This window comes from Zingiber officinale, chromosome 5B (assembly GCF_018446385.1).
Source record: "Zingiber officinale cultivar Zhangliang chromosome 5B, Zo_v1.1, whole genome shotgun sequence".
In the NCBI taxonomy this organism is placed as follows: Eukaryota; Viridiplantae; Streptophyta; class Magnoliopsida; order Zingiberales; family Zingiberaceae; genus Zingiber; species Zingiber officinale.
In genome coordinates this window covers 103,053,190-103,077,687 of record NC_055995.1, presented here as the reverse complement: position 1 = coordinate 103,077,687, position 24,498 = coordinate 103,053,190, and the positions used below count along the sequence as shown (strand labels likewise).

Sequence of the window (24,498 nt, the reverse complement as noted above, 5' to 3'; positions counted from 1 at the left end):
AGCGCAATCATGCTCGTGTGTTCGGTTGGCAATAATGCTTCCTGTTGGATCGAACTTTGCAGAATTTCTTCCATCTCAACATAGATGTCAGCCCAAAAATCTGTAATTGTCTGGGCCAAATGGAATAAAATTCATAATGACTTATCATTCGTAATAAGGGTGGATCTGGATTTCTCATTTTGTTCATAATCCAAGATGATATTCTGCTTAAAATGTTTTCTATCCACACGAACTTGTTGACAAATCTCATCTTCCTGCTCGTCGTAACTCAATTTATGTTCAATCACTATGATAGCATTAGAGATAGACTGACCATGCTTAATTGAACCATTCTCATATTCAATCTTAGCTCCCCAAAATAAGCTCGCATGAATTGGACGTTCTAAAGCCATACTAATAAGTCAAACAACCCTACTTATATGGTATATTCAATACATCACCAGTATATTACCTTATGAATTATTATTAAAAAAAAAGGAAGATTTTTTAAGTCATAAAACTCATTGTTGTTAAGCTGGAGTACAGTTAAATGCCGACGAATTGGACAAGAATCAGGTCTTTATATTCGCAGTTGGCCCTTGCCTTCTAATACTTCGCAATGAGTCAAACTTGCCTTCTAATCCTTCGTAATGAGGCGCTCTAGCGTGGCCTGATCAGGCAGCTCATGGGGCAAGCAACCACGAGATCGCGAGAAGAAGGAGGTGACGGTTTAAGGTTTTGGCGCTCCGGCATGGGTGATTGGACAACTCATTAGGCGGGCGAGTACCTCGAGAAGAAGAAGAAAAAGGAGACGGGGGCGGTTTAGAATTTAGGTGCTCCGGCATTTCTTGATCTCTCATGAAAATTATATAAATAACCAAATTAATAAAGTTACAGCTAAGTGCGAAAGCTGTAAAAATTGTTTTAAATTTTTTTTTTTTTTTTTTGGCACGTCTGCCATTTCCATCTTGTTTCAAAACTTTATTAAGTTTGGCATTTTGCAAATGAGAAATTAATAGGGTATATTTTTTCTAAAAATAAACAAATTGTTCTCCATATTTCACATAATTGGTATATTTTAGGAAATTTTCAAGATTACACAGATTCTGTTTTGTTTTCTTCTGAATTCGCCTCTGCTTCTTTCTCATCCATTGAAATTGCCTCTTTGAAGTCAACAGAAAGGTTCCCGATTGATTTCCCTGAGAAAGAAATCATGCGACGTTAAAGTCGAATAATCATGCATCTACGGAAAATTAAAAACGGAAATGAATTGAGATTTCATGTAGGAAAAAAGAGGAGGATTATATTTTTGAATGTACCATCATCTTCGTTGTTGCCGGCGATCTCCTCCTCCTCCTCCTCCTTCTCCGGCATATCCAAGGTCAAACCTTCCTTATTCGAGACGGCGGCGGCTGCGGCGGCGGCGTGCTCACCGAGATATAGGTCGTCTGCCGCCACCACGGCGTCAAGGCCCTCCGCCTCGCGCCTCGACGAGAAGTACTCCTCGGAGGACGAGTCCGGGGCTTTCTCGGTGCCGTCCACAGCCACAGCAGCAGCGTTGGACGATCCACGGAGCGCGCGGCCAGTGATGGTGTTCCCGGCGGCGACGTCCTGCTTTTTGGAGCCGCCGCAACCCATATCTAGCAGAGGGAACACGAACACTGATCGATTATTATGGGATCAGCGATGAAGGTGGTGCGATTATAAGGAGTCGAGTCGATCGAGAGTCGTTGAGGACAACTTGGAAGATTGAGAAGAGGAGGAGGAGCAGAGGAGGACGACGAAGACGACGAAGGTACGTGACTACCTGTCCACAGATATCTTTAGCACGTCCGTTTACAATCAATCTCATTAACCAATTAAATATTTTTAAAAATATATAAGTTCTAAATAATTAAATAAACTTAAATTACAAGCTCACAAACAAATCAAGTTCAAATCTAACTCAACTTAAAAAATAATAATAATAATAAAATTCAAATTTACTTATAGGATCAAAGAGAGGACAGATAATCCCTAAAAGACCAGAAATAATAGGTGTTACGCTTTGTGTTTACTTTCCCACTACCCTATACATTGTCTAAAAAGATAAAGTTGCTGAATAATAAGAATGGTTTTGGCGACTTACTTCCATGTACAATCTCTGCTTATACAATGCATAAAGATAGAGTTCGATAAAATTAGATAATTAGAAATTAAGAGGACGTGATAGTTAAAGATAATTCAAAATCAAGAGAATGTGACGGTCAGAAGTCAAAAGGGTGTGTCAGTCAATAGTTAGGAGAAAGAAGGAGTTAGACCGCCTCATGTCATCAGCCGTATAATTCCGGATCGAGTATAGACAGAGCAGGGTCCCAAATATGAGACATAAGACGCAGCCTGGGGTAGTGCCTGACCTGCCCCGACTGGTCGGGCTTCCTAGCTCGGGCCGCATAGGTAGGCCTGGTACTTTCAGTAAGACAACTCCCGGTCGTGTCATTAGTAGATGAGACATTACTAGGGCTAGGGGCAACGTGTCATCTAATCTAAGCTGTTAGAGAGAAAACTAGCATTAGTAGATGGGACATTACTAGGACTAGGAGCAACATGTTATCTAATCTAAGTTGCTTAGAGAGAAACTAGCATTAGTAGATGGGACATTACTAGGGCTAAGGGTAACGTGCCATCTAATCTAAGCTGCTTAGAGAGAAAACTAACATTAGTAGATGGGGCATTACTAGGATTAGGGGCAACATGTCATCTAATCTAAGCTGCTTAGAGAGAAAACTAGCATTAGTAGATGGGACATTACTAGGGCTAGGGGCAACGTGCCATCTAATCTAAGTTGCTTAGAGAGAAAACTAGCATTAGTAGATGGAGCATTACTAGGGCTAGGGGCAACGTGTCATCCTTTCCTAATTTTATACAAGCATATTAACACAAATTGACATATAAACTAAGAATTGACTAGATAAATTGAGTTAAGGTATACCTAGGAGGCATCCTTTCCTAATTTTATACAAGCATATTAACACAAATTGACATATAAACTAAGAATTGACTAGATAAATTGAGTTAAGGTAGACCTAGGAGGCATTTTTGAGGTTTGGAGATGAAAAAACGTGGGAGAAAGCGATTGGAAGGTGCCTTGTTGTGTCAAAAATCACGAATAGAGCATAGCTCTGTTCGCTAGAAAAAGTTGGACCGAAGGCACCTTCAGTGTTGATTGAAGGCGCCTTCAAAGTTTATGGAGGGCGCCTTCAAATGAATGAAGGCACCTTCCATTGATTTGGACGGGATTTTTCCCGCCCTTCCGAGGGCGTCTCCAATTGTCACCATGGTAACTTTTTTTCTTCTTTTTCTTCCTCGTGTTTGCTCTTTCTTGAGCGTCTTTATCTCGTTGCTCCGCAAGATCTCTTTCTCTCTTCCTCTTCTTCCACGTTAGAGGTTGAAAGATGTTACCCCACTCTTTGTGCAACACTACCCTTCATCCTCTACTATTCCTCCGTATTTTTAACCAAATCTTTCTTACATCCTATAATTTTATTTTTAATTCAATTATATATTTATTAATTAGTTTTTTTTATTTTATTATATTTATAAATACGGAGACTTCTCTTCTTTTTCTAATCCATTCAGATTAGATTTGCAATATGCTACCACCTTTTCTACTTGCTATTTCCTTAGCTACCAGCCATGGACGACAGTCTTTGCTTCTACTCTTCATCTTCAACTCTGAGACCACGCTCCAATTCTGTTTCGACTTTAGCCTTCTCACATGCCCCACTCCTCTTATCATCGTCCTCCCCCGACGATATCACCTCCCTCCTCTACCTCGCTTATTGGTCACCATGCCCTTTCCTTATAGCCGCTTGTGGCCAGATCACCCTTGCCTATAGAGGCGTAATCATCAACATGACCGCCCTTGGCCACAGCTGCCACGACTGGATCAATGTATCCTCCGTGTCAGCATACCTTTACGTTGACGTCGGAGGAGAGCAACTGTGGATTGAAGTTCTATGTGAGATGCTCGAGCATGGCCTCGCACAATCGCATCGTGCTCGTGGACCGACTACCTCTACCTCACCATCGACGGCGCACTCTCTAACACTGACATCAGTGACTAGACCTTCCGTTATGTCCCCTAAAATTTGAATGTCTATGAATTAAATATTATTATTGATAAATTAACTTAATAATTTCATAAATAATAAAAAACTCTTTAATTAAAATTTAAAATTTGGTGAAATATAGATAAAAAAAATTGCACAAAATAAACTTGGACCTCTTCTATAGTGTCCTTAACCGACTCAGCTCAGCTAATTCAAGATTAACTCAATCCATCTTTAATTCTGGATCCATCCATGAGACTAAACATTTGAGAGGAAAGTCTAGATAGGCTGATGAATCATATATTTGACAAAGAAAGTCCAAATGAATCAAAATGAATCAAAATGATCAAACATCAAAAGATGTAAGAAATCCTATTGACCAGGCAGGATAAGTCCAAGAGAGGATACTTGATGTCTCCTCGGATGGGTTTATTGGCTAGCGCATGAGGTGTTACCACAATGAGGTTTGGGGTTCAAATCTCGACAAAGCTGAGGTAAATACCTCCCTTATGTACTAGTTACTATTCCAAAGGCTAGTAGCTGCTCATGATTTGCCTCCTTCGTGTTGATCTTGGGATGGGTTGGCGGGAACGCTGGGAGCGAGTGTATTCGTCTTTTACCAAAAAAGAGAGGATACTTGATGAATCATACATCTGACAGAGAAAGTCCAGACAAATTAAAAGGACAAATTAAAAGGATCCAACGTGAAACAATGTAAGAAATCCTATTGACCAGGCAAGGCAAGTCCAAGAGAGGATACAAAGAAGTCTCCTCAGATGAGTCTAGTGGCTAGCGTATGAGGTGTTGTCACAATGAGATCTGGGGTTCGAATCTCGGTAAAGTCGAGGTAAATACCTCCCTTATGTGCTAGTCACTATTCCAAAGACTAGTAGTTGTTCGTGGTTTACTTCCTCCGTGTTGACGTTGGGACGGATTGTCGAAGGTACTAGGGGCGAACGTATTCATTTTTTTGCCACAAAGAAAGGATACAAAGAAGATTGTGAGAAAGTGTATCTATGCTTGGGACGTGGGTAGCTCTGTAGAGCTAGGCGTTGACGATCAAGAAACCAATAACAGTTTTGAAGTCAACGTCAATAGATACTAAACTAAAGTTCTCCATTGGTTAGTTGGTTTGTATGTGAGGAACTTAACTGAAATTCTTCCTGGAAGACAAGTGTTGGTTACTCACGCATATTTTTTATATAATCAATAATGTTCGGACAAACTTTGTGGTGTAGGAACAAGTTAACTTTCCGAGAGACCAAAATTAGAGGATCGATGATTGAAAATTGGATAATTACGGAGGAACAGACACCGGATAAACTGTAGATCAGTCGATAGAACTCAAGCAATAGTGAATATCAAAAATCATAAAATTGCAACTCAATGATTTTAATACAACTCAAGCAACTTAGAAATGTGTTCGTGCTCGTCAAGAAAGCTCTTCATAAGGCATTGCAACAATAGTTTGTATATTTATATATTTATTTATCAGTCTTTTTAATCCCACCTATTTTTTTATTTGCAAAGTTATGCTTCATTTCTAAGTCATTATTGTCTTAAATATTCACTGGAACAAGAATTCTCTACCTCCGATAATAGAGCGAGGATCCTCTAGTTTGTAAAACGCGGATCAAAGGATGAGTCATTCTTCACTATTGGTGAAGAGTGATGCCACATGTAAGTGGGGGCCATCACTCTCCACCAATGGTGAAGAGTAGTCCATCCTCTGATCCACATTTTGTAGATCAGAGGATCTGAGCTCCCGATGATAATTTCAAAATAGAGAAAGTATAGTGGTGATAAATGTTAGAATCCTAAGTTTGTTTTGATGTGATCAACAAGTTAAGTTAGATCTTGTGGTGGTTTAACCCTGTGTCTAAGTGTGCAGGAACTTAGGAGCACAAGAATTCGAGCGGAAGACGTGGCTAGCGAGAAGGACGACACGGGGAGAGAGCCGACGGGCTCGATGCGTCTGAGGGACGAGGTACCGCAGAAGAGTACCCCGGCGGACGAGAAGGAAGTGTGTTGGTTCCGAGGGACGAGAAGCCGGAGCGGAAGATTGCTCGGGGAGCAAGAGACGCAACTAGCGGGAAGGTCGACACGAGAGAGAGTCGACGGGCTCTGTACATCTGAGGGACGAAGAGCTGCGGATGAGTACGCTAGTGGACGAGAAAGAAGCACGCGACGATTCCGAGGGACGAGAAGCCGGAGCGGAAGCCTGAAGTTCGGATGAACCCTATTCCGGATGGCTGAGATCACCCAAGCGAATGCAAGACCTGGACCGAGGCGAACGGAGCCGGAGCAGAAGACCCGGGCTGAAAAAGTCAACGAGGTTGACTTTCCCAACCCGGGGCGGCCGGAACAGTCCGGGGCGCCCAGAACAGTCCGGGGTGCCCGGAACAGTCCGGGGCGCCCGGAACAATCCGGGGCGCCCGGAACCATTCCGAGCGCCCGAAATGCTGATTCTATCAAGGATGACGTGGACGTTGATCATTGTGTCGGGGATAAAGTTTTATCCCTTCTCAGGTGCCTGGAATCATTTCATTTGTAGTTTAACTTCTTTATTTCCTGTGCTTAAATGTTGTAAGAGGTTTTTCCGCTGAAGGAAATAGTTAGTGCGCTTCAACTTCCTTGGATTAACAATCTGCCCGGTTGTAACTAAGTAAAACCCCTTTGCCTCTTCTTTCCCGTTTTATTTGTTTACTTTATTTATGCAAGTGTTTATTTGAAAGATCGAGAAGAGTTGTGTTTTATTTTTACAGGACTATTCAACCCCCTTCTAATCGGCCAACGTGGTCCAACAACCCATTGGGCCCATTGACACTATTTATCACCATTAAAGCTGCTAAATACTTCCATGTCAGATGACAAACATCCATACCAATAATAGGATGTAGAAATTCAACGAATGCACACATATTAATTCTAAAAGACTAGAATACCTACTGAAAATGTCCGTCATGAGAAAACCTTGCGTGCACCAACATATGATTATCTTCAATTTTCAATTCTCTAGCAAATGTATAAAAATCATTATATGATTTAGCATAATCTCCATGTACACTAATAATTGTGTCAATATTAGCTTGCAACACTTTCTAATAAAATATTATCGCTCCAAAACTTTTTTGAAAGTATGATTCTATGATATAGTCATCCTTCCTTGAAGTGTATTCTCATTAATCATCACTTGTTCTTGAATTTCATAAGCAATTTAAGATCTAGTGCAATTTTTATGGTCTTAACAGTTTCTCAGTGGCTTCAAATAAATGTGCAGCTTGTCAAATAAAGTGATCCAAATTCTCTGCGTCCTTTGAAAATAATTTCTTAATCACATGTCTTAAGCTTGGAAGTAGATTTCATTTTGTTGTTTTTAGTCTACATGTGTCTGATGTTAGAAAGTCTTTATATATCACATAATTCACTAAAACTTTTTTTGAAGGCTTTTTTTTAGTGGGAACACCTAACCGACTGATAGGGGATTGAAGAAGCTTACACATGGCAAAGTTCATCCTTGCATACCGGTCAAAGGTCAAAGAGAGATGTAAGTCAAAGTGAACCACTGACATCCGATTCCTTGGGCTAAGCTCCCCAAGCTCTTTCAAGTCGATCTATCCTACTCCTTTGGCTCAGCTCCCCTAGTTTCTTCAAGTATGTCTACCCGACTCTTTGAACTCCGTTCCTCACCTCCTTCAGATCGATCTATTTGATTCCTTTGGCTCAACTCCTCTAATTTCTTTAGATCGGTCTACTTGACTCCTTAAGCTTAGCTCCCCCAGCTCCTTCAAATTGATCTACCCGACTCCTTAAGCTCAGCTCCCTAGGCTCTTTCAAGTCGGTCTACCCCACTCCTTGGGCTTAACTCCCCCGACTCCTTCAAGTCTGTCTACTTGATTGGGCTTAGCTCCCCAACTCTTTCAGGTCAGTCTACTCTGTCTATCCAGACCCCAAGAACTCTGTTCGTTCAACATCTTCATTTCAATCAATCAGCTCAAGCACCTTTAAAATAGATCCAACTCCTTCGGTTCGATTTCCCTGACTTGAACCTCCTTAATTCCATATCCTGTGGACTGATACAACATGTGGGATAGCGCGCGGGTTGTCAGAACACGTGGAGCGGCTTATAAATATAGAACGTGGATGACATGATAAGATACGACTGTAACACTATCATGATATGCTAATATGTGACATTCAATTAATGAAAGCAGCATTGCTCTTATTTCAACAACACTATAAAAGAATTAAGCTCATATCTACTGGCCAAGTATGTGCGCACATTTGACTACTCATAAATCATCTCATTTTTGTATTTACTGTTCATCTTTTCAATCTCTTCCGTTGAAGATCTTACTTGAACGTCAAAGTGATTGAGCTAGGCAATCTTGACTTCCGGTCTAACTCTCCCTTTTGTCTCCCTTCCTCTCGGGCCTCACAGTGGCACTCTTTCTGACACGGAGTTCATCTAATAAAGACTTTGAATTTGAAGGAGTTTTCTAGCTTAATCTAATTTACTTTAGTAATAAATAATCTTAAAGATAATCTATTGAAATATATTATTGAAGTGAAATTGTGAAATCCGTATCACGTTTTTCCCCCCTAAATCCGTTTCCCTGAACAATATCTGCAACTTTCCTTGATGAATGAGTAAAATTTTAATCATTGCTGCGAAGCAAGAAAAAACGTAGTTGATTATAACCAGAATTGCCTTTTTGAAAGAGAAAAAACAAAAGAAGTTAACACACAAATTAAAAAATAAACAAATATTTCTTTTCAAGAAAAAAAAAACTCAATAACATGCTAGATTCTCCATTCACTAAGAAATCGAACCTTTAATTAAGCAAACAAGATTTTGTTTTCATACAAATTCCAGAGTACATGGTGGACCTCAAGCTAAAAAGCTAAAACCACTAGCTTTCGCCTTTCTATGGCAGCCACCACCAGAAAGAAAGCGCTGGTTGCATTATGGACCGTAGTCACGTAGTGGCCGTGGCCTTCTCAAATCTTAATTTCAATGATCATGATGGTGATGTTCTAACTACTAGCCACCGCCTTCAAAAAGAAGCCTCACTCATGGAGATGGAACCGTCATCGCTTGGAAAGAGTAAAGGATCATATGAGACCTTAAGCCAGTTCTCTTGTGCGATTTCACTGCTCAAAGATCTCTCTTCCTCAAACATGGGCAAGTTCTGCTGCAGCGTATCAGAAGACAATGGCGGCAACGGCAGCATAAACCTGATGGGAATTCTGGTACTTCTTGCCCTTGCATTGCTTACTATGGCCGCTTGTGTGCCTCCTCGAAGGCGAAAGGTGATCACTGTATGTCCCTGCTCGTGCTGAGTAATAGGAGGAGCCATATCTGCTTCAAGATCCTCCAAGCTCAAGAATCTGTTGCAGTTTCCTTGTTAAATTGTTTCTCTCGACTGTGCACGTACTGTGCTCTCTTGCTGTTGGAACAAGAAGCCAGGATTATCAGTGTTTGCATATTCAATCTCTTTTTCAGAAAGATAGTCGTGTTGAAGCTCTTTTAAGTGGTAATTCAGTTGTCATGGATATAAGGGTTAATTGTTGTGGTTGTTGACATCCTAATATAATATTTGGTTCGCAGAATTGACAAGAAATACATATAAAAAGAATATGATGTTAGCCAAACAGCTAAAAGAATTCATAGGAAGAACTGCAAGACTGGAAGTTTCAAACGCATTTCAAGGACAAGTAGATAAAGGAAATTCTATGGACAAAATCTGATGGCGTTTTGTTGTAGCTTGGGCTACAGAAAGCCCTACACAAAAATGTGCACTAACTTGCACAGAATTGGTTATATGCAATCTAACTGGAAACTCTACATTTTATAACTCTTCCTTTCGATACTTTTTAGTGTGACATCTTCCTAAGGCTACTAGAGGAGATATATAGCATAATGATGAGAGCATCTGAATGTATTCACAAAGAAAATTCAGCGCCATAACAAAACCTGTGATGTTTCAAGTCTTGACGGGCTGATCTCTCACCGTTTCTTTTCATGAAAGTATTGCATGTGGAGCGCCATACGAAGGAATGAATCTGAGTGTATATACCGTTGAAGCTATCCGGAGGATTTTTGAATTGTTTGTCTCTCCGATTTTCACCCCATAATTTGGCCTCCACGACAGCTTGGTCTCTGAGAAGATCATGGTCATAATTCTTGGGGGAGTCTCTCAATCTACCTATATGGACTGACTATCCATGTGAGTTCCTAGCTCGATTCCCAACTCTTCGAAACCCCACTTCCGCTCAGAGCCACCACCTGAACTATCCCTGCCAACTTTTCTGCCCCTATTTGCCCACTTGACTTCTCTTTGCCTGAGATCTGGGGAATTTTCATGTGAAGTGAGGATGTCAGAACCAGCTCTAGACCTTGGGGTCTGAGGTTGAGTATTAGCAGCATTTGGATCATAACTTTGTGAAGCTAAATACGAAAGTGCAGTCACAACATCCCCTATGAGTGGGCGAGTAGCTGCCTGCTCCTGTAAGCACATGGATGCAACAGCCAGTGCCTGATATAGGCCTCTCATTGGATATCGACCTTCTAGTAATGGGTCAGCCATTTTGGGGAACTTTCGACGATCTTCAAATAATGGACGAGCCTGTAAGTGACATTAAGTGAGTTAAAAATCAGGGTTCCAAGCATTCATTAGACGTAAGATCATTACATTAACCAAGCATCATGTTACTAATATGACTTAACAAAAGAATCATACTATTATTAGCCAAGCATGGTTTTGGCGTGCCATTTTAGTAATTGAAAGGCGTACCCATGCAACAAGATTTTGTTCTCCAGATGGCCGAGTGCTGTCAATCGCTTTCCTGCCAGTAATCAGTTCCAGAAAGACAACTCCAAAACTATAGACATCAGATTTCACTGTTAACTGCCCTGTCATAGCATACTCGGGGGCACAATAACCATAAGTTCCCATCACTCTCGTTGATACATGAGTCTTATCACCAACAGGACCAAGTTTTGCAAGCCCAAAATCAGACAACTTCGGATGATATCCTTCACCCAGAAGTATGTTTGACGATTTGAAATCTCGATAAATGACAGGAGGATTTGCCCTATCATGCAGGTATTCCAAACCTCTAGCTGCACCATCTGCTATCTTCATCCGGGTATTCCAATCAAGCAGCTCCTTATCAGATGGAAGATCTGCATGAAGAATACAAGGGAAAATTTTATCAAAATTAACTTATAAAGATCTCAATCATTTGTTAATTTGCTTGTGAAGTAAAAACTAAGGTAATAATTTCAGTACCCTCCTCTATGCACTCTTTGTAACTGATCATAAATCTTCATTTAATTCAAGAATGCCATGTTCCTAATGAACTTCCTAGAAGGATTGATTTCGATAGACACAGCCTTTTAGTAATTGTCACCATGAACTAATCGGCACAGGTATTTTGATCACTACTGATTCATTTGAATCAATTCTAGCAGTTTTTCTCTTCTCCTCTTTTTATCATTGAAATTCTTCCATAATATTAATAGGTTTATATGGGGAACGAAAGCAGGAAAATACACAAATGCTTAACCTTCTGTAGTAGTTTTTCAGAAAAATAGCATGCTTAACCTACTGTAGTAGTTTTTCAGAAAGAACAAGGAGATAACAATGTACTGCATACAATTAGATTTAAGGAAACAAAACTATTATGATGAGCAATTCAAATCTGCAAGGTCAGTGATGTCCAAATTAACAGCAATTCATAGACATTGACAATGAATGCATATCTAAAGATTTATCAGTGAAATCCTTGAATAAAATGGAAGGAAATAGGGTAGGTTGCAATATGACCTGATAGCCCAGACAAATAACATGTGAAGATGACATCAGTTAACTCCTAGCAGCCAAACATCTTGATACATAGGAAAAATAATACTTAACAAAAAACAATAGTTATTTGTGCAATAATTTGACAGGAAAAAAAAGGACAGCTCGGTGCATGAAGCTCCCGCCATGCGGGGTCCCGGGAAAGGATCCATTGTACGCAGCCTTACCCTACTTTTTGCAAGAGGCTGTTTCCAGGATTCGAACCCGTGACCTTTTGGTCACATGACAACAACTTTACCGTTGCACTAAGGCTCCCCTTCTTTTTGAAAATAATTTGACAGAAAATGTAATCAAAATGATAAATTACAAAAACTCTAGTAAAGTCAAAGAAAGATGTCAGAAAATCCCATAATCTTATCTATTTGAAAATACACTACGAAAAATGAGCAGTATATTGCATTGAACCAAAGATATTGGAAAAAACTTCCATACACAATAAAAACGGAAAATAAATCAGTCACTTTCATTCTTCATTTTCTTTAGTTTTTCTTTTCTTTGTTGACAAGCTATTCACAGAAAAGGAGGCAACATAAGGCACCTCTTATAGTTCAAAACCCACATGAGCTATACTCTACCAATTTTACTCTGGCTTTGATCTTTATTTAGCTTCTTTCAACATGTTTTGCCTAAATTTCCATGTATAGACCACCACATCCCAAGATAGATTTCAGATATCAGGGTTCCTGTTCTCCACCATTGGTTTATGTTAAACTAGAATGCTGCTCCAAAACTACAAAAACTACCTGTTTCCCTATAAAAAGATCATCCTAAATGCCATGTGATGGTATGTATAATGATAAACTAATGCAAAGATACAATCTGAATTAAAAGAATATTCAAGCAAACAGCCCATTTACCCTATGATTGATGACCATTGAAAAGTTGGATTACCAGAAAGCTCTTAACTAGAACATTAACAAATAGCGATATATTAACTTTGGTGATGCATGATAAAAGAAAAGCAGTAGATAGACTAATTTATGTATTTTTGCCATTTTCATTCAACAAAGTATAACTTATGAGATTTTAATGATATCAGCTTCAAAATTTTTTGCATTTTTTTCTAACAGAAGTAACCTTACCTAGTGGATACCAAAGTTTCACAAGTTCCAACCAAGAACAAAGACCAAAACTAGCTGCACAAATTAGATCATCTTTATTGTTATGCTTAGATGACCTTAATAAAATCTCATGCCTTAAGTACCATTATTTCAAATATACATCTATTTCATAGAGCAGTTTCAGTGTAAGGAAGTATAGAATCTTAAATTTCAAACCAGGGAGATGATCAAGAGATGCTGACTAAGGGATCCATGTATATCACCAATGTTGGCAAAGTAATGATACCTAGGATACTAGAATTTTATAGCTCCCAGTAAAGAACAAACTGACTCAAACAAGTTAGACCATATTATGGTGATACTTAGCTGAAGTCTTCATAGATAAGTAGCCAAAAATTTCATGCCTCAAGTACAATTATGTCAAAGGTGTTTTAGTTCATAGCGAAATCTCAGAATAATGAAGTAATACTGGCCTCTAGTGATTATGGCCATTGTGAGTTCTATCATTTAAACATTGTAAGGGAATTGCTGTGAAATATCAGTTTGCATTACACACACCTATGTGACCTATAATTTTCAAGAAATGTTACGAACCTCAGTAACATTTAATAACTTGATCACTGACTGCAACTAGTATGAACAAGTTAATCTATTGGAACTAAATATATACTAGATGAACAAAATAAATATAAGTCATTATTATGATGATCCTATGAGCTACTATCACTTAATTTAATAATATTTGCACTCTATGTGAAATTGATCTTGGTGTTGCATCACTAGGTGTTGTAGAAGCCATTATCTGTTCAGTTTTCGCATTGGGTTTCTGTTTCAGCTAGAGTTGTTGAAAATATGACTGAACTAATTTACGATCTCCTTTGCTTTTCTCTGAATCTGTAATGATGCTTACCTGAATTTGGATTTCTTTTGCTACAAATGGGAAATGCTCCTGGCGGATTTGACTAATATTCTTAATCTGGTCCTGGATAGTGTCACTAAATTTTTATGGCGTTGCATAGCTTTTCTTTGAAAACTTTTCAATTTTGGATATGAGGAATGAGTTTTGATAGTTGGCTCCTTGTGAAATGTGGAGAACGGTATTCCATGTACATATACTTATTTTTGCCAATGTAAGTGCTCTCACCATTGTGAAAAAGAAGGCGCCCAACAGAAATACTACTAACCTACCTAGTGGCTTTTCACATGATGATAACAGAACATTTAACATTTTAAGTGAATCCCAAGATTTGGCTTTTAGATAGCTACCAAAGTATGTGAACCACTCTCGAATGTTTAACGTACTACTTATTAAAACTTAGACTTACATAGTATAACTTATTCATGCTACCCCATGATACCAAAAGAAATCATATAAAGGTATAATGAAATAAGAATGCAATGAAAAAGAAGAATAGGAAGAGGACAAAAAGAATATGAGCGCAATAATTAATCTTATTGTTCATTGATATTTGTCCTAAGGGCAATACAATATATAATGTTTAAAAAGTACTTGGTCAATTAACCAATTAATAAATAACAGAATTATTCTAATAATTATAACAGAATTATTAGAATAATCCTAATACTAATTTAATTTGATTTGGTGATTTGATTCGACAAATTTTGATGATTCTCTTTTATCTCTTTAACTTGACAGACTTAATGGGAGATCTTTGACATTGAGTTTGCTTGCTAACTTGTTGAAACGTTGTTTGGATAATGACTTAATATAAAAGACGGATAACTGGTGAGTTGCTACACGCTCACGAACAAAATGAAAATCAATTTCCACATGTTTTGTACAAGTATGAAAGATTGAATTTGTTGTGAGATATGTCGCTCCAATATTATCGCACCAAATTTTTAGTGCAATATTTGAGAGAAGTTATTGAAGCCAAATAATTTCAGACGTTGTATTTGTTGGAACCCCAAGATTGTTTTGATATGATCAAACAAGTTAAGTTAGGTCCTGTGATTTTTTGATCCCTGTGTCTAAGTGTGAAGGAGCTTAGGAGCACAGGAAGTCGAGCGGAAGACGCGGGTAGCGAGAAGGACGACACGGGAGAGAGCTGACGGGCTCGGTGCGTTTGAGGGGCGAGGCGCCGCGGAAGAGTACACCAATGGACGAGAAGAACGTGCGCGACGTTAGAAGGACGAGAAGCCGGAGTGGAAGCCTGCTCGAGGAGAAGGCCGAAATTGGGTTCGGATGAGCCTTATTTCGGTTGGCCGAAATCACCTAAACGAGCGGAGCCGGAGCGGAAGACCTGGACCGAGGCGAGCAACACCAGAGCAAAGAGCTCGAACCGAAAAAGTCAACCCTGTTGACTCTAAGGGTCCGGGCGCCCGGAGCGATTTTGAGCGCCCGAAACCTAGTTTTATCCATGATCGACGTGGATGTTGACTGTTGCGAAGGAGATAAAGTTTTATCCCCTTCTAGGCGCCTGGAACCCTTCCAGGCGCCCCGACCAAGGCTATAAATACAGCCTTGGTCCAGAAGCTTTACAACAACAAGCATTTTGTAATACAATACTTGTGCGCTCTTCATTGTTAATTTAGCTTCTCATTTCTATGCTTTCACCGTTGTAAGAGGCTTCTCCGCCTGAAGGAGATATTTAGTGTGATCCATTTCCTTGGATTAACAATCTCCCCGATTGTAACCAAGTAAAAACTGTAAGTCTCGTCCTTTTAGTTTGTTTCTTTAATTCAATTAATGCAAGTGTTCTTTTAAAAGTCCAAAGAAAGGATATTTTGTTTAATTTGTGCAGGGCTATTCAACCCCCCTTCTAGCCGGTCATCTGGGGACCAACAGTATTTGCTATAGTTTTATATTCTGCCTCAGTGCTTAAACGAGATACCGTAGGTTTACTTTTTCGAATTCCATGAGATATGATTTCGTACAAGAAATATTGCATATCCACTAGTAGAGCGTCTATCTTCAGGAGAACTTGCCCAATCCGCATCACTATAGACATGTAAATTACATCTCGAGATGATTGACGATATAAAAGAAGATAATGTAAAATAGTACCTTTAAGATAGCGAAGTATTTTTTTTACATTATCCTAATTTTGTTCAATTGGAGCATGCATGAATTAACAAGCATGATTTACTGCAAAGGTAATATCAGGGCGTGTGATAGTAACATATTGTAAGACTCCAACAATACTTCGATAAATCAGTGGATCAGACAGAGCAGGAGAGGATGAAGTTGTAGAGTTATTTTTAGCAATTGGTGTAGAGATCGAACGTACTCCATCCATTTTAGCTCTTTGAAGAAGCCCAGTAATATATTTACTTTGAGTAAGAAGATAACCTTCCTCATGTGAAATAAGTTCAATACCAAGAAAAAAACGAGCTACCCAAATCTCGAGTAGGAAATTCTTGATTGAGAAGACTTAATAAAGTTGTAATGCCCTTGTGATCATTGCTAGTATTAGGATGTCATCCACATAAATAAGAAAAAATATCATACATCCATCATTATATTTGTGAAATAGAGACGAATCAGTCTTTGATCCAGAAAATCCTTGAGTTTGTAACCAATTAGATAATCGATGAAACCATGCACGAGGAGCTTGTCGAAGACCATATAAGGATTTCTTGAATTGGCAAACATGAGATAGAAATTGTGGATGAATGAACTCAGGAGGTTGCTCCATAAAAACAGTTTCCTCAAGATGATCATGGAGAAATGCATTTGAAATGTCTAATTGTCGTACAGGCCAATTAGAGCTAACAGCTATCGATAACAATAGTCTGACAGATGTAATTTTGACGACTGGGCTAAAAGTGTCATTGAAGTCAATACCTGGTTGTTGACTAAATCCTTTGGCTACAAGTCGAGCTTTGTGTCATTCAAGAGAACCATCAACTCAATGTTTAAGATAAAATACTCATTTAGAGCCCACCACATTCATGGAGGGAGTGCGCGGAACTAGGTTCCATATTCTATTGCGAAGAAGTGCATCAAATTCTATAGCTATTGCATTGCGCCAATTTGGATCCTTGTTTGCTTGTGTAAAACAAGTTGGTTTAATAAACTTTGAAGAGACCACTAGAGCTAGAGCTCGTGGAAGGGGATGTCGAGTTGTAATTGGTCGGCATCGTGCATATATGTCACTTAAGGGAAACATACGACGAGAAAGATCATCATTTGAATCACTTGTTGATAAGGATGAGGAAGTAAACTGACATGGTGATTTCGATGAAGGACTTGTATTATTTGACGATCCAGAGTTAGAGACCATATTATCTACAGCTGGCGAGGCTTCCGAGATTGGACACGGAATAGGTTGCATAACATCATTCTTTTTTATCAGTATACCCTGCTCTCAATAGAGTAGCCACTTGGGTCAATTATAGTGATCTAGGAGAATTTGCGGAGAGTTCTGGAGCAGGACCTAGGATGGCATCTCCTCTTGCATCTCCAGTGTGTTTAATTGGATGACAACCTGTGGTAATTCAGATGGAATATTAGGTGGTGTCAAGAAGGTATCACCGTTTGAAGATAGAGTTGTTGTTGCGACTGCAAAAAGAAATAGAGATTCATCAAAAATAATATGCCGAGATATATATATGCGCCCAGTATATGTAGGCAACAGTACCCATGGTGCAAATTAGAATGAGGATTTAGTTTATGTTCAGAGTAAGGTCGCAGCCATGGATAACATGCACAACCGAAGATACGTAAGAAGGTATAGTTAGGAGGCTGATTATGGAGTTTTTCCATGGGACTTTTATGGTGAAGCAGTGGAGTAGGTAGACGATTAATAAGATAAATTGCAGTATGAATTGCATCAATCCAAAATTTAAGTGGAACTGAAGCATGATTGAGAAGAGCTAAGGCAGTTTCGATTATATGACGATGTTTACAAAGCCATTTTGTTCGGGAGTGTGAGGGCATAAGACTCGATGAAGAATGCCCAAAGAGCTTAGACGACGATGAAGTGCTTGATATTCTCCACCCCAATCAGAGTGGAGAGAGAGCATTTTACGGTCAAAGAAACATTCTACGTGTCTTTGGAATTGACAAAAGATATCAAAAAGATCAAATTTTCGTTTCATGAGGAATACCCAAGTAAATTTGCTACAGTCATCAATAAAAATCACATAATAAAGGAAACCTTGATTTGACAAAACAGGAGCAGGCCCAAACATTAGAGTGAATTATTTCTAAAGGAAAACAAGACATATGAGAAGGAGAAACAAAGGGTAATTTATGAATTTTTGCTTTCAAACATGCTTCACAAGAATGAGATGAGGATGACAAAGACGTCGGTAAGTCAAACCGATTAATGATTCCTTGAACAAGACGTAGAGATGGATGACCAAGCCGTGCATGCTAGGAGGTTTTATTTGTGTGTTCTCTAATTTCTCCTCTGAGCAGGGTGGTTCTGATTATGGGATCTTTCACAAGATAATAATGAGGGTGAAATTCAAAGAACACATTATTATCAAAGCAAATTGACTAACTGAGAGTAAATTTTTAGTGACGGAAGGAACATGAAATGTATTGCGCATGGAAAAGAGTCGACCAGATGAATGAAAAAAATGTGTTTCCAAGGTGAGCAATTTGCAAACCTGAACCGTTGCCTACTTGTACAGTATCAGGACCATGATAGGAGGACCCCTCTGTAAAAATGTCATAATCTGATGTAACGTAATGAGTTGCTTCAGAATCTGGATGTCATCTTGAGATTGAAGAATTTGTTGTGGGCATATATGGATTGCATGCAAGAGAGAATGCTCCTAGATAATATGATGGAGTTGAGGTTGATGCTTGAGTTGTGGATGCTAAACCTCAAGCAAAATTTGAATCAAATATCTTATAACATTGATGAGCAAAGTGACCATTCTTGAGACAAATCTGACAACGTCCTCGTCCTCGACCTCGACCTTGTCCTTGTTCTCGTCCTCGTCCTCGACCTTGTCCTCGTCCTCGTCCACCTTGATTTCCTTGATTTTGTTGATGATGGGTAGTATTATCAATCTTGTGTGCCGAAAGAGCAAGAGAATCTGAGACCCTTTGAAATTGTAATTGTAGAAGTATCTCATACAAAGAGAGCAAGCCATGAAGGATAACGAGTGACACTTGATCTATGCAAGTAGTTATGCTAGAAATAAAGCGGTCATATTGAGACCCCAATCCTGCAAGAACATGTATTAGTAAATTTGGATCTGAAATTGGATGGTTAATTACAGCTAAATTATTGACAATGGTCTTGATTGATTGCATATATTCATTGATAAACTTGTCTCCTCGTTGCACCGATTATAATTGCATGCGAAGTTGAAGAACACGTGCTTGAGAGTGTGAAGCAAAGGTTTAGACAAGAGCTTCCCATATTTGGCGAGAGCTAACAAACCCAACAATTGTAGGAAGTATAGGCTCACAAATCGTTGAATCAACCATGTCATAATTAGTTGATCCTTCTCGCTCCATATAGCATAGTTTGAATCGTCTTCTTGTGGTTTAAGAGAAGTACCATAAACAACTCCATGTAGATCATGAACACGAAGTAGTGAAAGAAACTGCATCTTCCAAAGCATGTAATTATCGTTGTTAAGTTTGATGGGTAAATAAAATATGACATTTAAGGGTAAGGAAGAGAGTTGTGTCGCAAAGTTTGTTTTTGCGATGGATGATGGAGATGAAAGTTCTGACATTATATATAGAGTTGAAAGAGTTGTTGCTCCGAACTAACAAAGAAAGAGTAATGGCAAGCAAAGCTAATAGACAAGGCTACTAGACGAAACAAAACAAAGAATCAATGGTTGCCTCTAACTCTTGAGTTGCGGGTGTGGTGGCGTAATGGTGGTGGGGCAACAATCGAGCAAGGACCTTTTGACAAGTCTAAGAAGAGAAAATGTCTCAACTAATTGGTGTTGGGTATTTGCTTGATGTGAGGAGAGGGAGGGAATTCTTGAGGAAAGTGAGATTTCCTCCAGAACAAAAGAGAGAATTAAAAAAAAAAACAGAGAGAAGGGAATCAAAAAAAAATCTAGAAAAGTCAGGAGAGATTTTAAAAAAAAAATCTGTTTACCCTTTATTGGTAAGAGAAAATAAAGCGTATGGGAAAGAAAAAGAGCTTTAGCTCTGATACCATAAAAAAGAAAAACAAGAAGAGGATAAAAAGAATATGAGAGCAATAATTAATCTTATTGTTCATTGATATTTGTCTTAAGGATAATACAATATATATTTGTTTAAAAAGTACTCGGTCAATTAACCAATTAATAAATAACAGAATTATTCTAATAATTATAACAGAATTATTAGAATAATCCTAATGCTAATTTAATTTAATTTGGTGATTTGATCCGGCCAATTTTGATGATTCTCTTTTATCTCTTTTATGCAATACATCTATTTGACAAAAGATAAATCTATTAACATTTTCATTAATGTGTACCAGTGTAATTAGTTGACTCTAAAGCTTGTCAATGTAGAAAGTTAGTTTTCCAGTTTACTTCTTCCCACCAAGTGGTAGTTCTACTCATAAGGATGCAACTATTTCTTACTCATTGAAAAGAACAATTGAATAAAAAGATGACACCGAAGTTCAGAAACAATCAAAGAACCAGATGATACACAAGTTCTATCCCTTGAAGGGAAAAAGCCAAATTATATTGCAACAGTTATTTATTCGTTGGAAAGGATGTCTAAGTTTAAGATACTAGCACCTCGCTAGAAGTTAAGAATCGGTGGGGGAGAACGATGTAAATTAAGAAATTAATTTTTTTGCACTTAAAAAAGTTTATTATAGAAGATGCTTTTGCACGGGAGAATAAGTTGTTTAAGGTAGTTTTTTTATTGTTTGTTGGTGCAATTGATACCAATGGTCAAACCTAAGTTTTGATGAATGACAAATAGATTAAAGTTAGATATGTTGTGTGATCTAACCTTTCTACCAAGTGGGTCTAACACCAGGCTGAAATCCAGCTAGGTCTGGAGGACCTGATAGCTGGTCTAAAGGTTCAGATAGGTCAAGGAGTGACCTGATATCTGGCAGGAAGTTCGGCTGGGTCCGTGGGACCTATGGCCGAAGTCCAGTTGGGTCTACAGACCTGCAACTAGCGGGAAAACCTGGTGGACCGAAATAGAGTCAAGCGATTCTGCATAGTAAGGTAAGTAGGAAAGTGTTTTAATAAGGACAAGTCCCAATTAGGGATTTTAAGCGTAGATCCAGTTTTGGTCCATTTTAGATCCCCTAAAGTGAGTGATCTTGGACAAACATGATCTAAGTCGTAAATTGATCATATTTTTAATGTACTAACTCTGTTTTATAAGGTAATATTTATTGCTTGGACTAACGTGTTTTGTAGGGAACCAAAGCTGCAAAAAGGCTGAAAAATGGCTCCAAGCGCCTGGGTTAGTGCTGGCGAGGGAGCGCTCTAGGTGGGTGTCTAGCAAGGCACTCGGACGGTCCAGGCGCCCGGAGTTGCTCCAGGAGCCCGGACCAGCTAAATGTCATATCCAAGCTGCATTGTCATGTGTTGATTGACCAACCCAGGTCAGTCCAAGCGCCCAGAGATGGTCTAGGCGCTCGGACATGGATAAACTTCTCGGAGGAAGTTTCAATGAGAGCACACCACGTCAGCACACTCCAAGCGCCTAGGGAGGGATCCAGACGCACAGATGGGACTATAAAAGTAGCCTTCAACAGCTTAAACACAACTGATATCCGAGCTCAAATGATTCTTCTGCTATTCCGACTGCCTTGCTACTTTGCTACGACGCTGCGACACTGACTCCAAGTCTTGACTTCCATTTACTACGAGTCAGCATATTTTAATTTAAGTTGCAATTATTTATTGTTTATTATTGAATAGAGGAAGTGTAGGGTTGTTACACTTCCTCCAATCATTTGTATTCGAATTACTCTTCCGGCAGTTTCGAAAGAGAATTTAGTGGATTACCCATCAATAAGTCAGAGGGATCTGGGTCTTGGAGTAGGAGTCGCCGAAGGCTCCGAACCAAATAAACCGATTGAGTCTTGTGTTTTTGCTTTTATTTAATTTTTCCACTGCACTTTTTATTAAGTTTCAAAAAAGATCTCTGGTTTTAAAAAACCACGTGATGCCCCCCCCCATTTTTTTATTTTGCAACCATCTTGTTAGAAAATAAGGGATCTATATCATGTTTGTTCATTTCATTTAGGTATATATTTACTACTTTCCTAGGGTAATTTACCATGCACCAACAAGGCAACTGATATAAATATATGTTACTGTGGGCCTAGATGGCCTTTACAGATATGTGGCTAACTATGCAGAGAATCGGCAAATCAAGGAAAACGGTAAAGAATAGACAATTGGTTCCGAAGAACGAAAAAAACAGCAATTTATTTGTTCTTATATAATTTAAAGAAACATTTGGAATTCAACATAGCAATTTGAAACTCAAAAATCATCATCAAGAAATCCATGCCACCTCAGAATTCAAGCATTCATTTAAGGAAACATCACTTGGATCCTTATCACATGCAAGATGATGCTATAATGTGAATTTTACTAATCAAGTAAAATCTGGCTATCACCTTCTGAAACTGAATCTAGAAGAACTACAAGCACAGTAAAGCAGGAATTAGAAGAATCAAATAGCTAAATCACAATACCATGCAAATGATCTTCTAATGATCCCAGTGGCATGAACTCATAGACAAGTAACCGTTGATCTCCATCAGCACAATATCCAATCAGATTGACAAGATTAGGGTGATGCAAAAGACTAAGCATAAGGACTTCAACAAGAAACTCTCTGTTTCCTTGCAGACCATTTCTGTCAAGTTGCTTTACAGCAACAACCTGAGATGTTCTTTGTCAGCTTTATGCACAGTATATAGAATTCATGCAAGGTTTGTCTACAACAATCTTAATGCTTTATGGAAAAACATAGGCAAAGTGATCAAAAAATTTTTTGGTGGGCAAAACAATTTCGTCGGTGTTAATTAATAAATCAAACTTTACGTCATAACAGCACTAACCTGTCCATTTTTCAACCTTCCTTTATACACACGACCAAAACCCCCCTCACCCACAACGTAATCTTGTCTAAAGTTCTTAGTAGCAGTAGCAAGTTCACTGAAAGTGAATGTCTGTGCTGCAATATTCCCAGCATTGCCTTCTTTTGATATTGATGTTTCCTTTCTAGAGTTCAAGTTTGTCCTCCATTTTGATTTGTCTATTACCCAAGGAATATAAAATAAAAAATTAATTAATTAATAGTCCAATCCAAGCATAATCAACAAGTTATGTAAACTCGAATAACATAATTTTCAAAAAAGAAGAAGAAGAAGAAGAAGAAAAGACCCTGCTAAGTTCCATAGAATATTGGGATTAATTATTGGGTAAATTCTACAATTATACAGGCATAATAAATTTTGTAGCTGAGCTCCTGAGTGTTATGTCTAAATATTAGTCATTTCGTAGCAAAAAGGCCAGTCGTTTGTTTTTAAACTAGATATTCCTTTACTTTGGAAGGAATCCATGAATAAGAGGGACATAAACCTCAACTCCAAATCCTGTACAATATCTAACACGCACCCACAAATGTTCATTAAGGTATTCAACTTTTTCCCCCGGATGAGAGTGCAAATGACAGCGCATAAGATTCCACGAATTCAATCCAACAAAGATCAAAATTAGACGATCGCTCAATCCCAAAAATACGCAAGAAAACGCATCAGATCCATAGCTAAGAAACAAGACCATCTTCTTCTCCAAAAAAAAATAAATAAATAAAAAAGCAAGCTTTCTCACCCAAAATGCCATGACGGGACGAAAGGGCAGCGGAAGAGTCCTTATAATCTCCACTACATTTCTCTTGGTTCTTCTTCTTCTTCTTCTTCTTCAGGACCTCCTCTTTCTGCGATCCAAAACACAGGCAACAATCCATCCGAGAAATCAGCGAACCAGGATAAAGTCACCCCTCCGAAATCCAAAATTTGCGGGAGTGCCGACAGACCCGCCCCGATTCCCACCCGATCGTCTCGGAGCAGCTCGAAATATCGGCGGTGGACCGGATCAGCGGCCTGCCACGGATGGTCAAGAACCAGGGGAAGGAAGCGGCGGAGCCGAATGGAGACTCCGGTGCTGAAATTGAATTGGAATTTAGCAGCGTGATGGATGGGAATTGGGAGAAGAGTTCAGATCGCCACATGCTATAAGAGAGAGAACAGAATACGGATTACGGAGTATCGAGTAGTTTCTCCAAATATACCCGTAGAAAAGAAAAGAAAGGAAAAAATTATTCAAATTACATCTTCCTTAGCATCACCACCTTGGTTTTTATCGCCCCAGTAGGTCTTCTCCTATCTGTTAGTCTGTACAAATAACCGGTAATTATTTATAATTTATCTCCTAAATTAACTGAGACGTTGTATGAGTGAATCATTTTTTATCACATGACTTGGGCTTTTTATCATCTCCATAGGATTGTCTAGCGTATGGTGGTATTGTCATCATAAAATTTGATGATCAAATCTTGACTAATAGTCA

General features: G+C 38.8%; 1 protein-coding gene and 1 pseudogene across 1 annotated transcript; both read right to left on the bottom strand.

Annotated features, from left to right (window-relative positions):
- Positions 1-1,038: 1,038 nt before the first annotated feature.
- LOC121987702 lies at positions 1,039-1,790 on the bottom strand. The gene is made up of 2 exons (XM_042541438.1): positions 1,299-1,790; positions 1,039-1,178 (listed from the first exon to the last, which is right to left on the bottom strand). Exons 1-2 carry the CDS (start codon positions 1,615-1,617, stop codon positions 1,075-1,077), a joined length of 423 nt encoding a protein of 140 aa, XP_042397372.1. The 5' UTR covers positions 1,618-1,790; the 3' UTR covers positions 1,039-1,074.
- A 7,582-nt stretch (positions 1,791-9,372) lies between these two features.
- LOC121985233 lies at positions 9,373-24,258 on the bottom strand (annotated as a pseudogene).
- Between the last annotated feature and the right edge of the window lie 240 nt (positions 24,259-24,498).

Excerpts from the sequence above, each read along its gene's own strand:
- LOC121987702 (XM_042541438.1), bottom strand. The coding sequence starts at position 1,617 with ATGGGTTGCGGCGGCTCCAAAAAGCAGGACGTCGCCGCCGGGAACACC. Across the intron at positions 1,179-1,298 it reads CGGCAACAACGAAGATGATG|GGAAATCAATCGGGAACCTT; the intron begins GTACATTCAAAA and ends TTTCTTTCTCAG.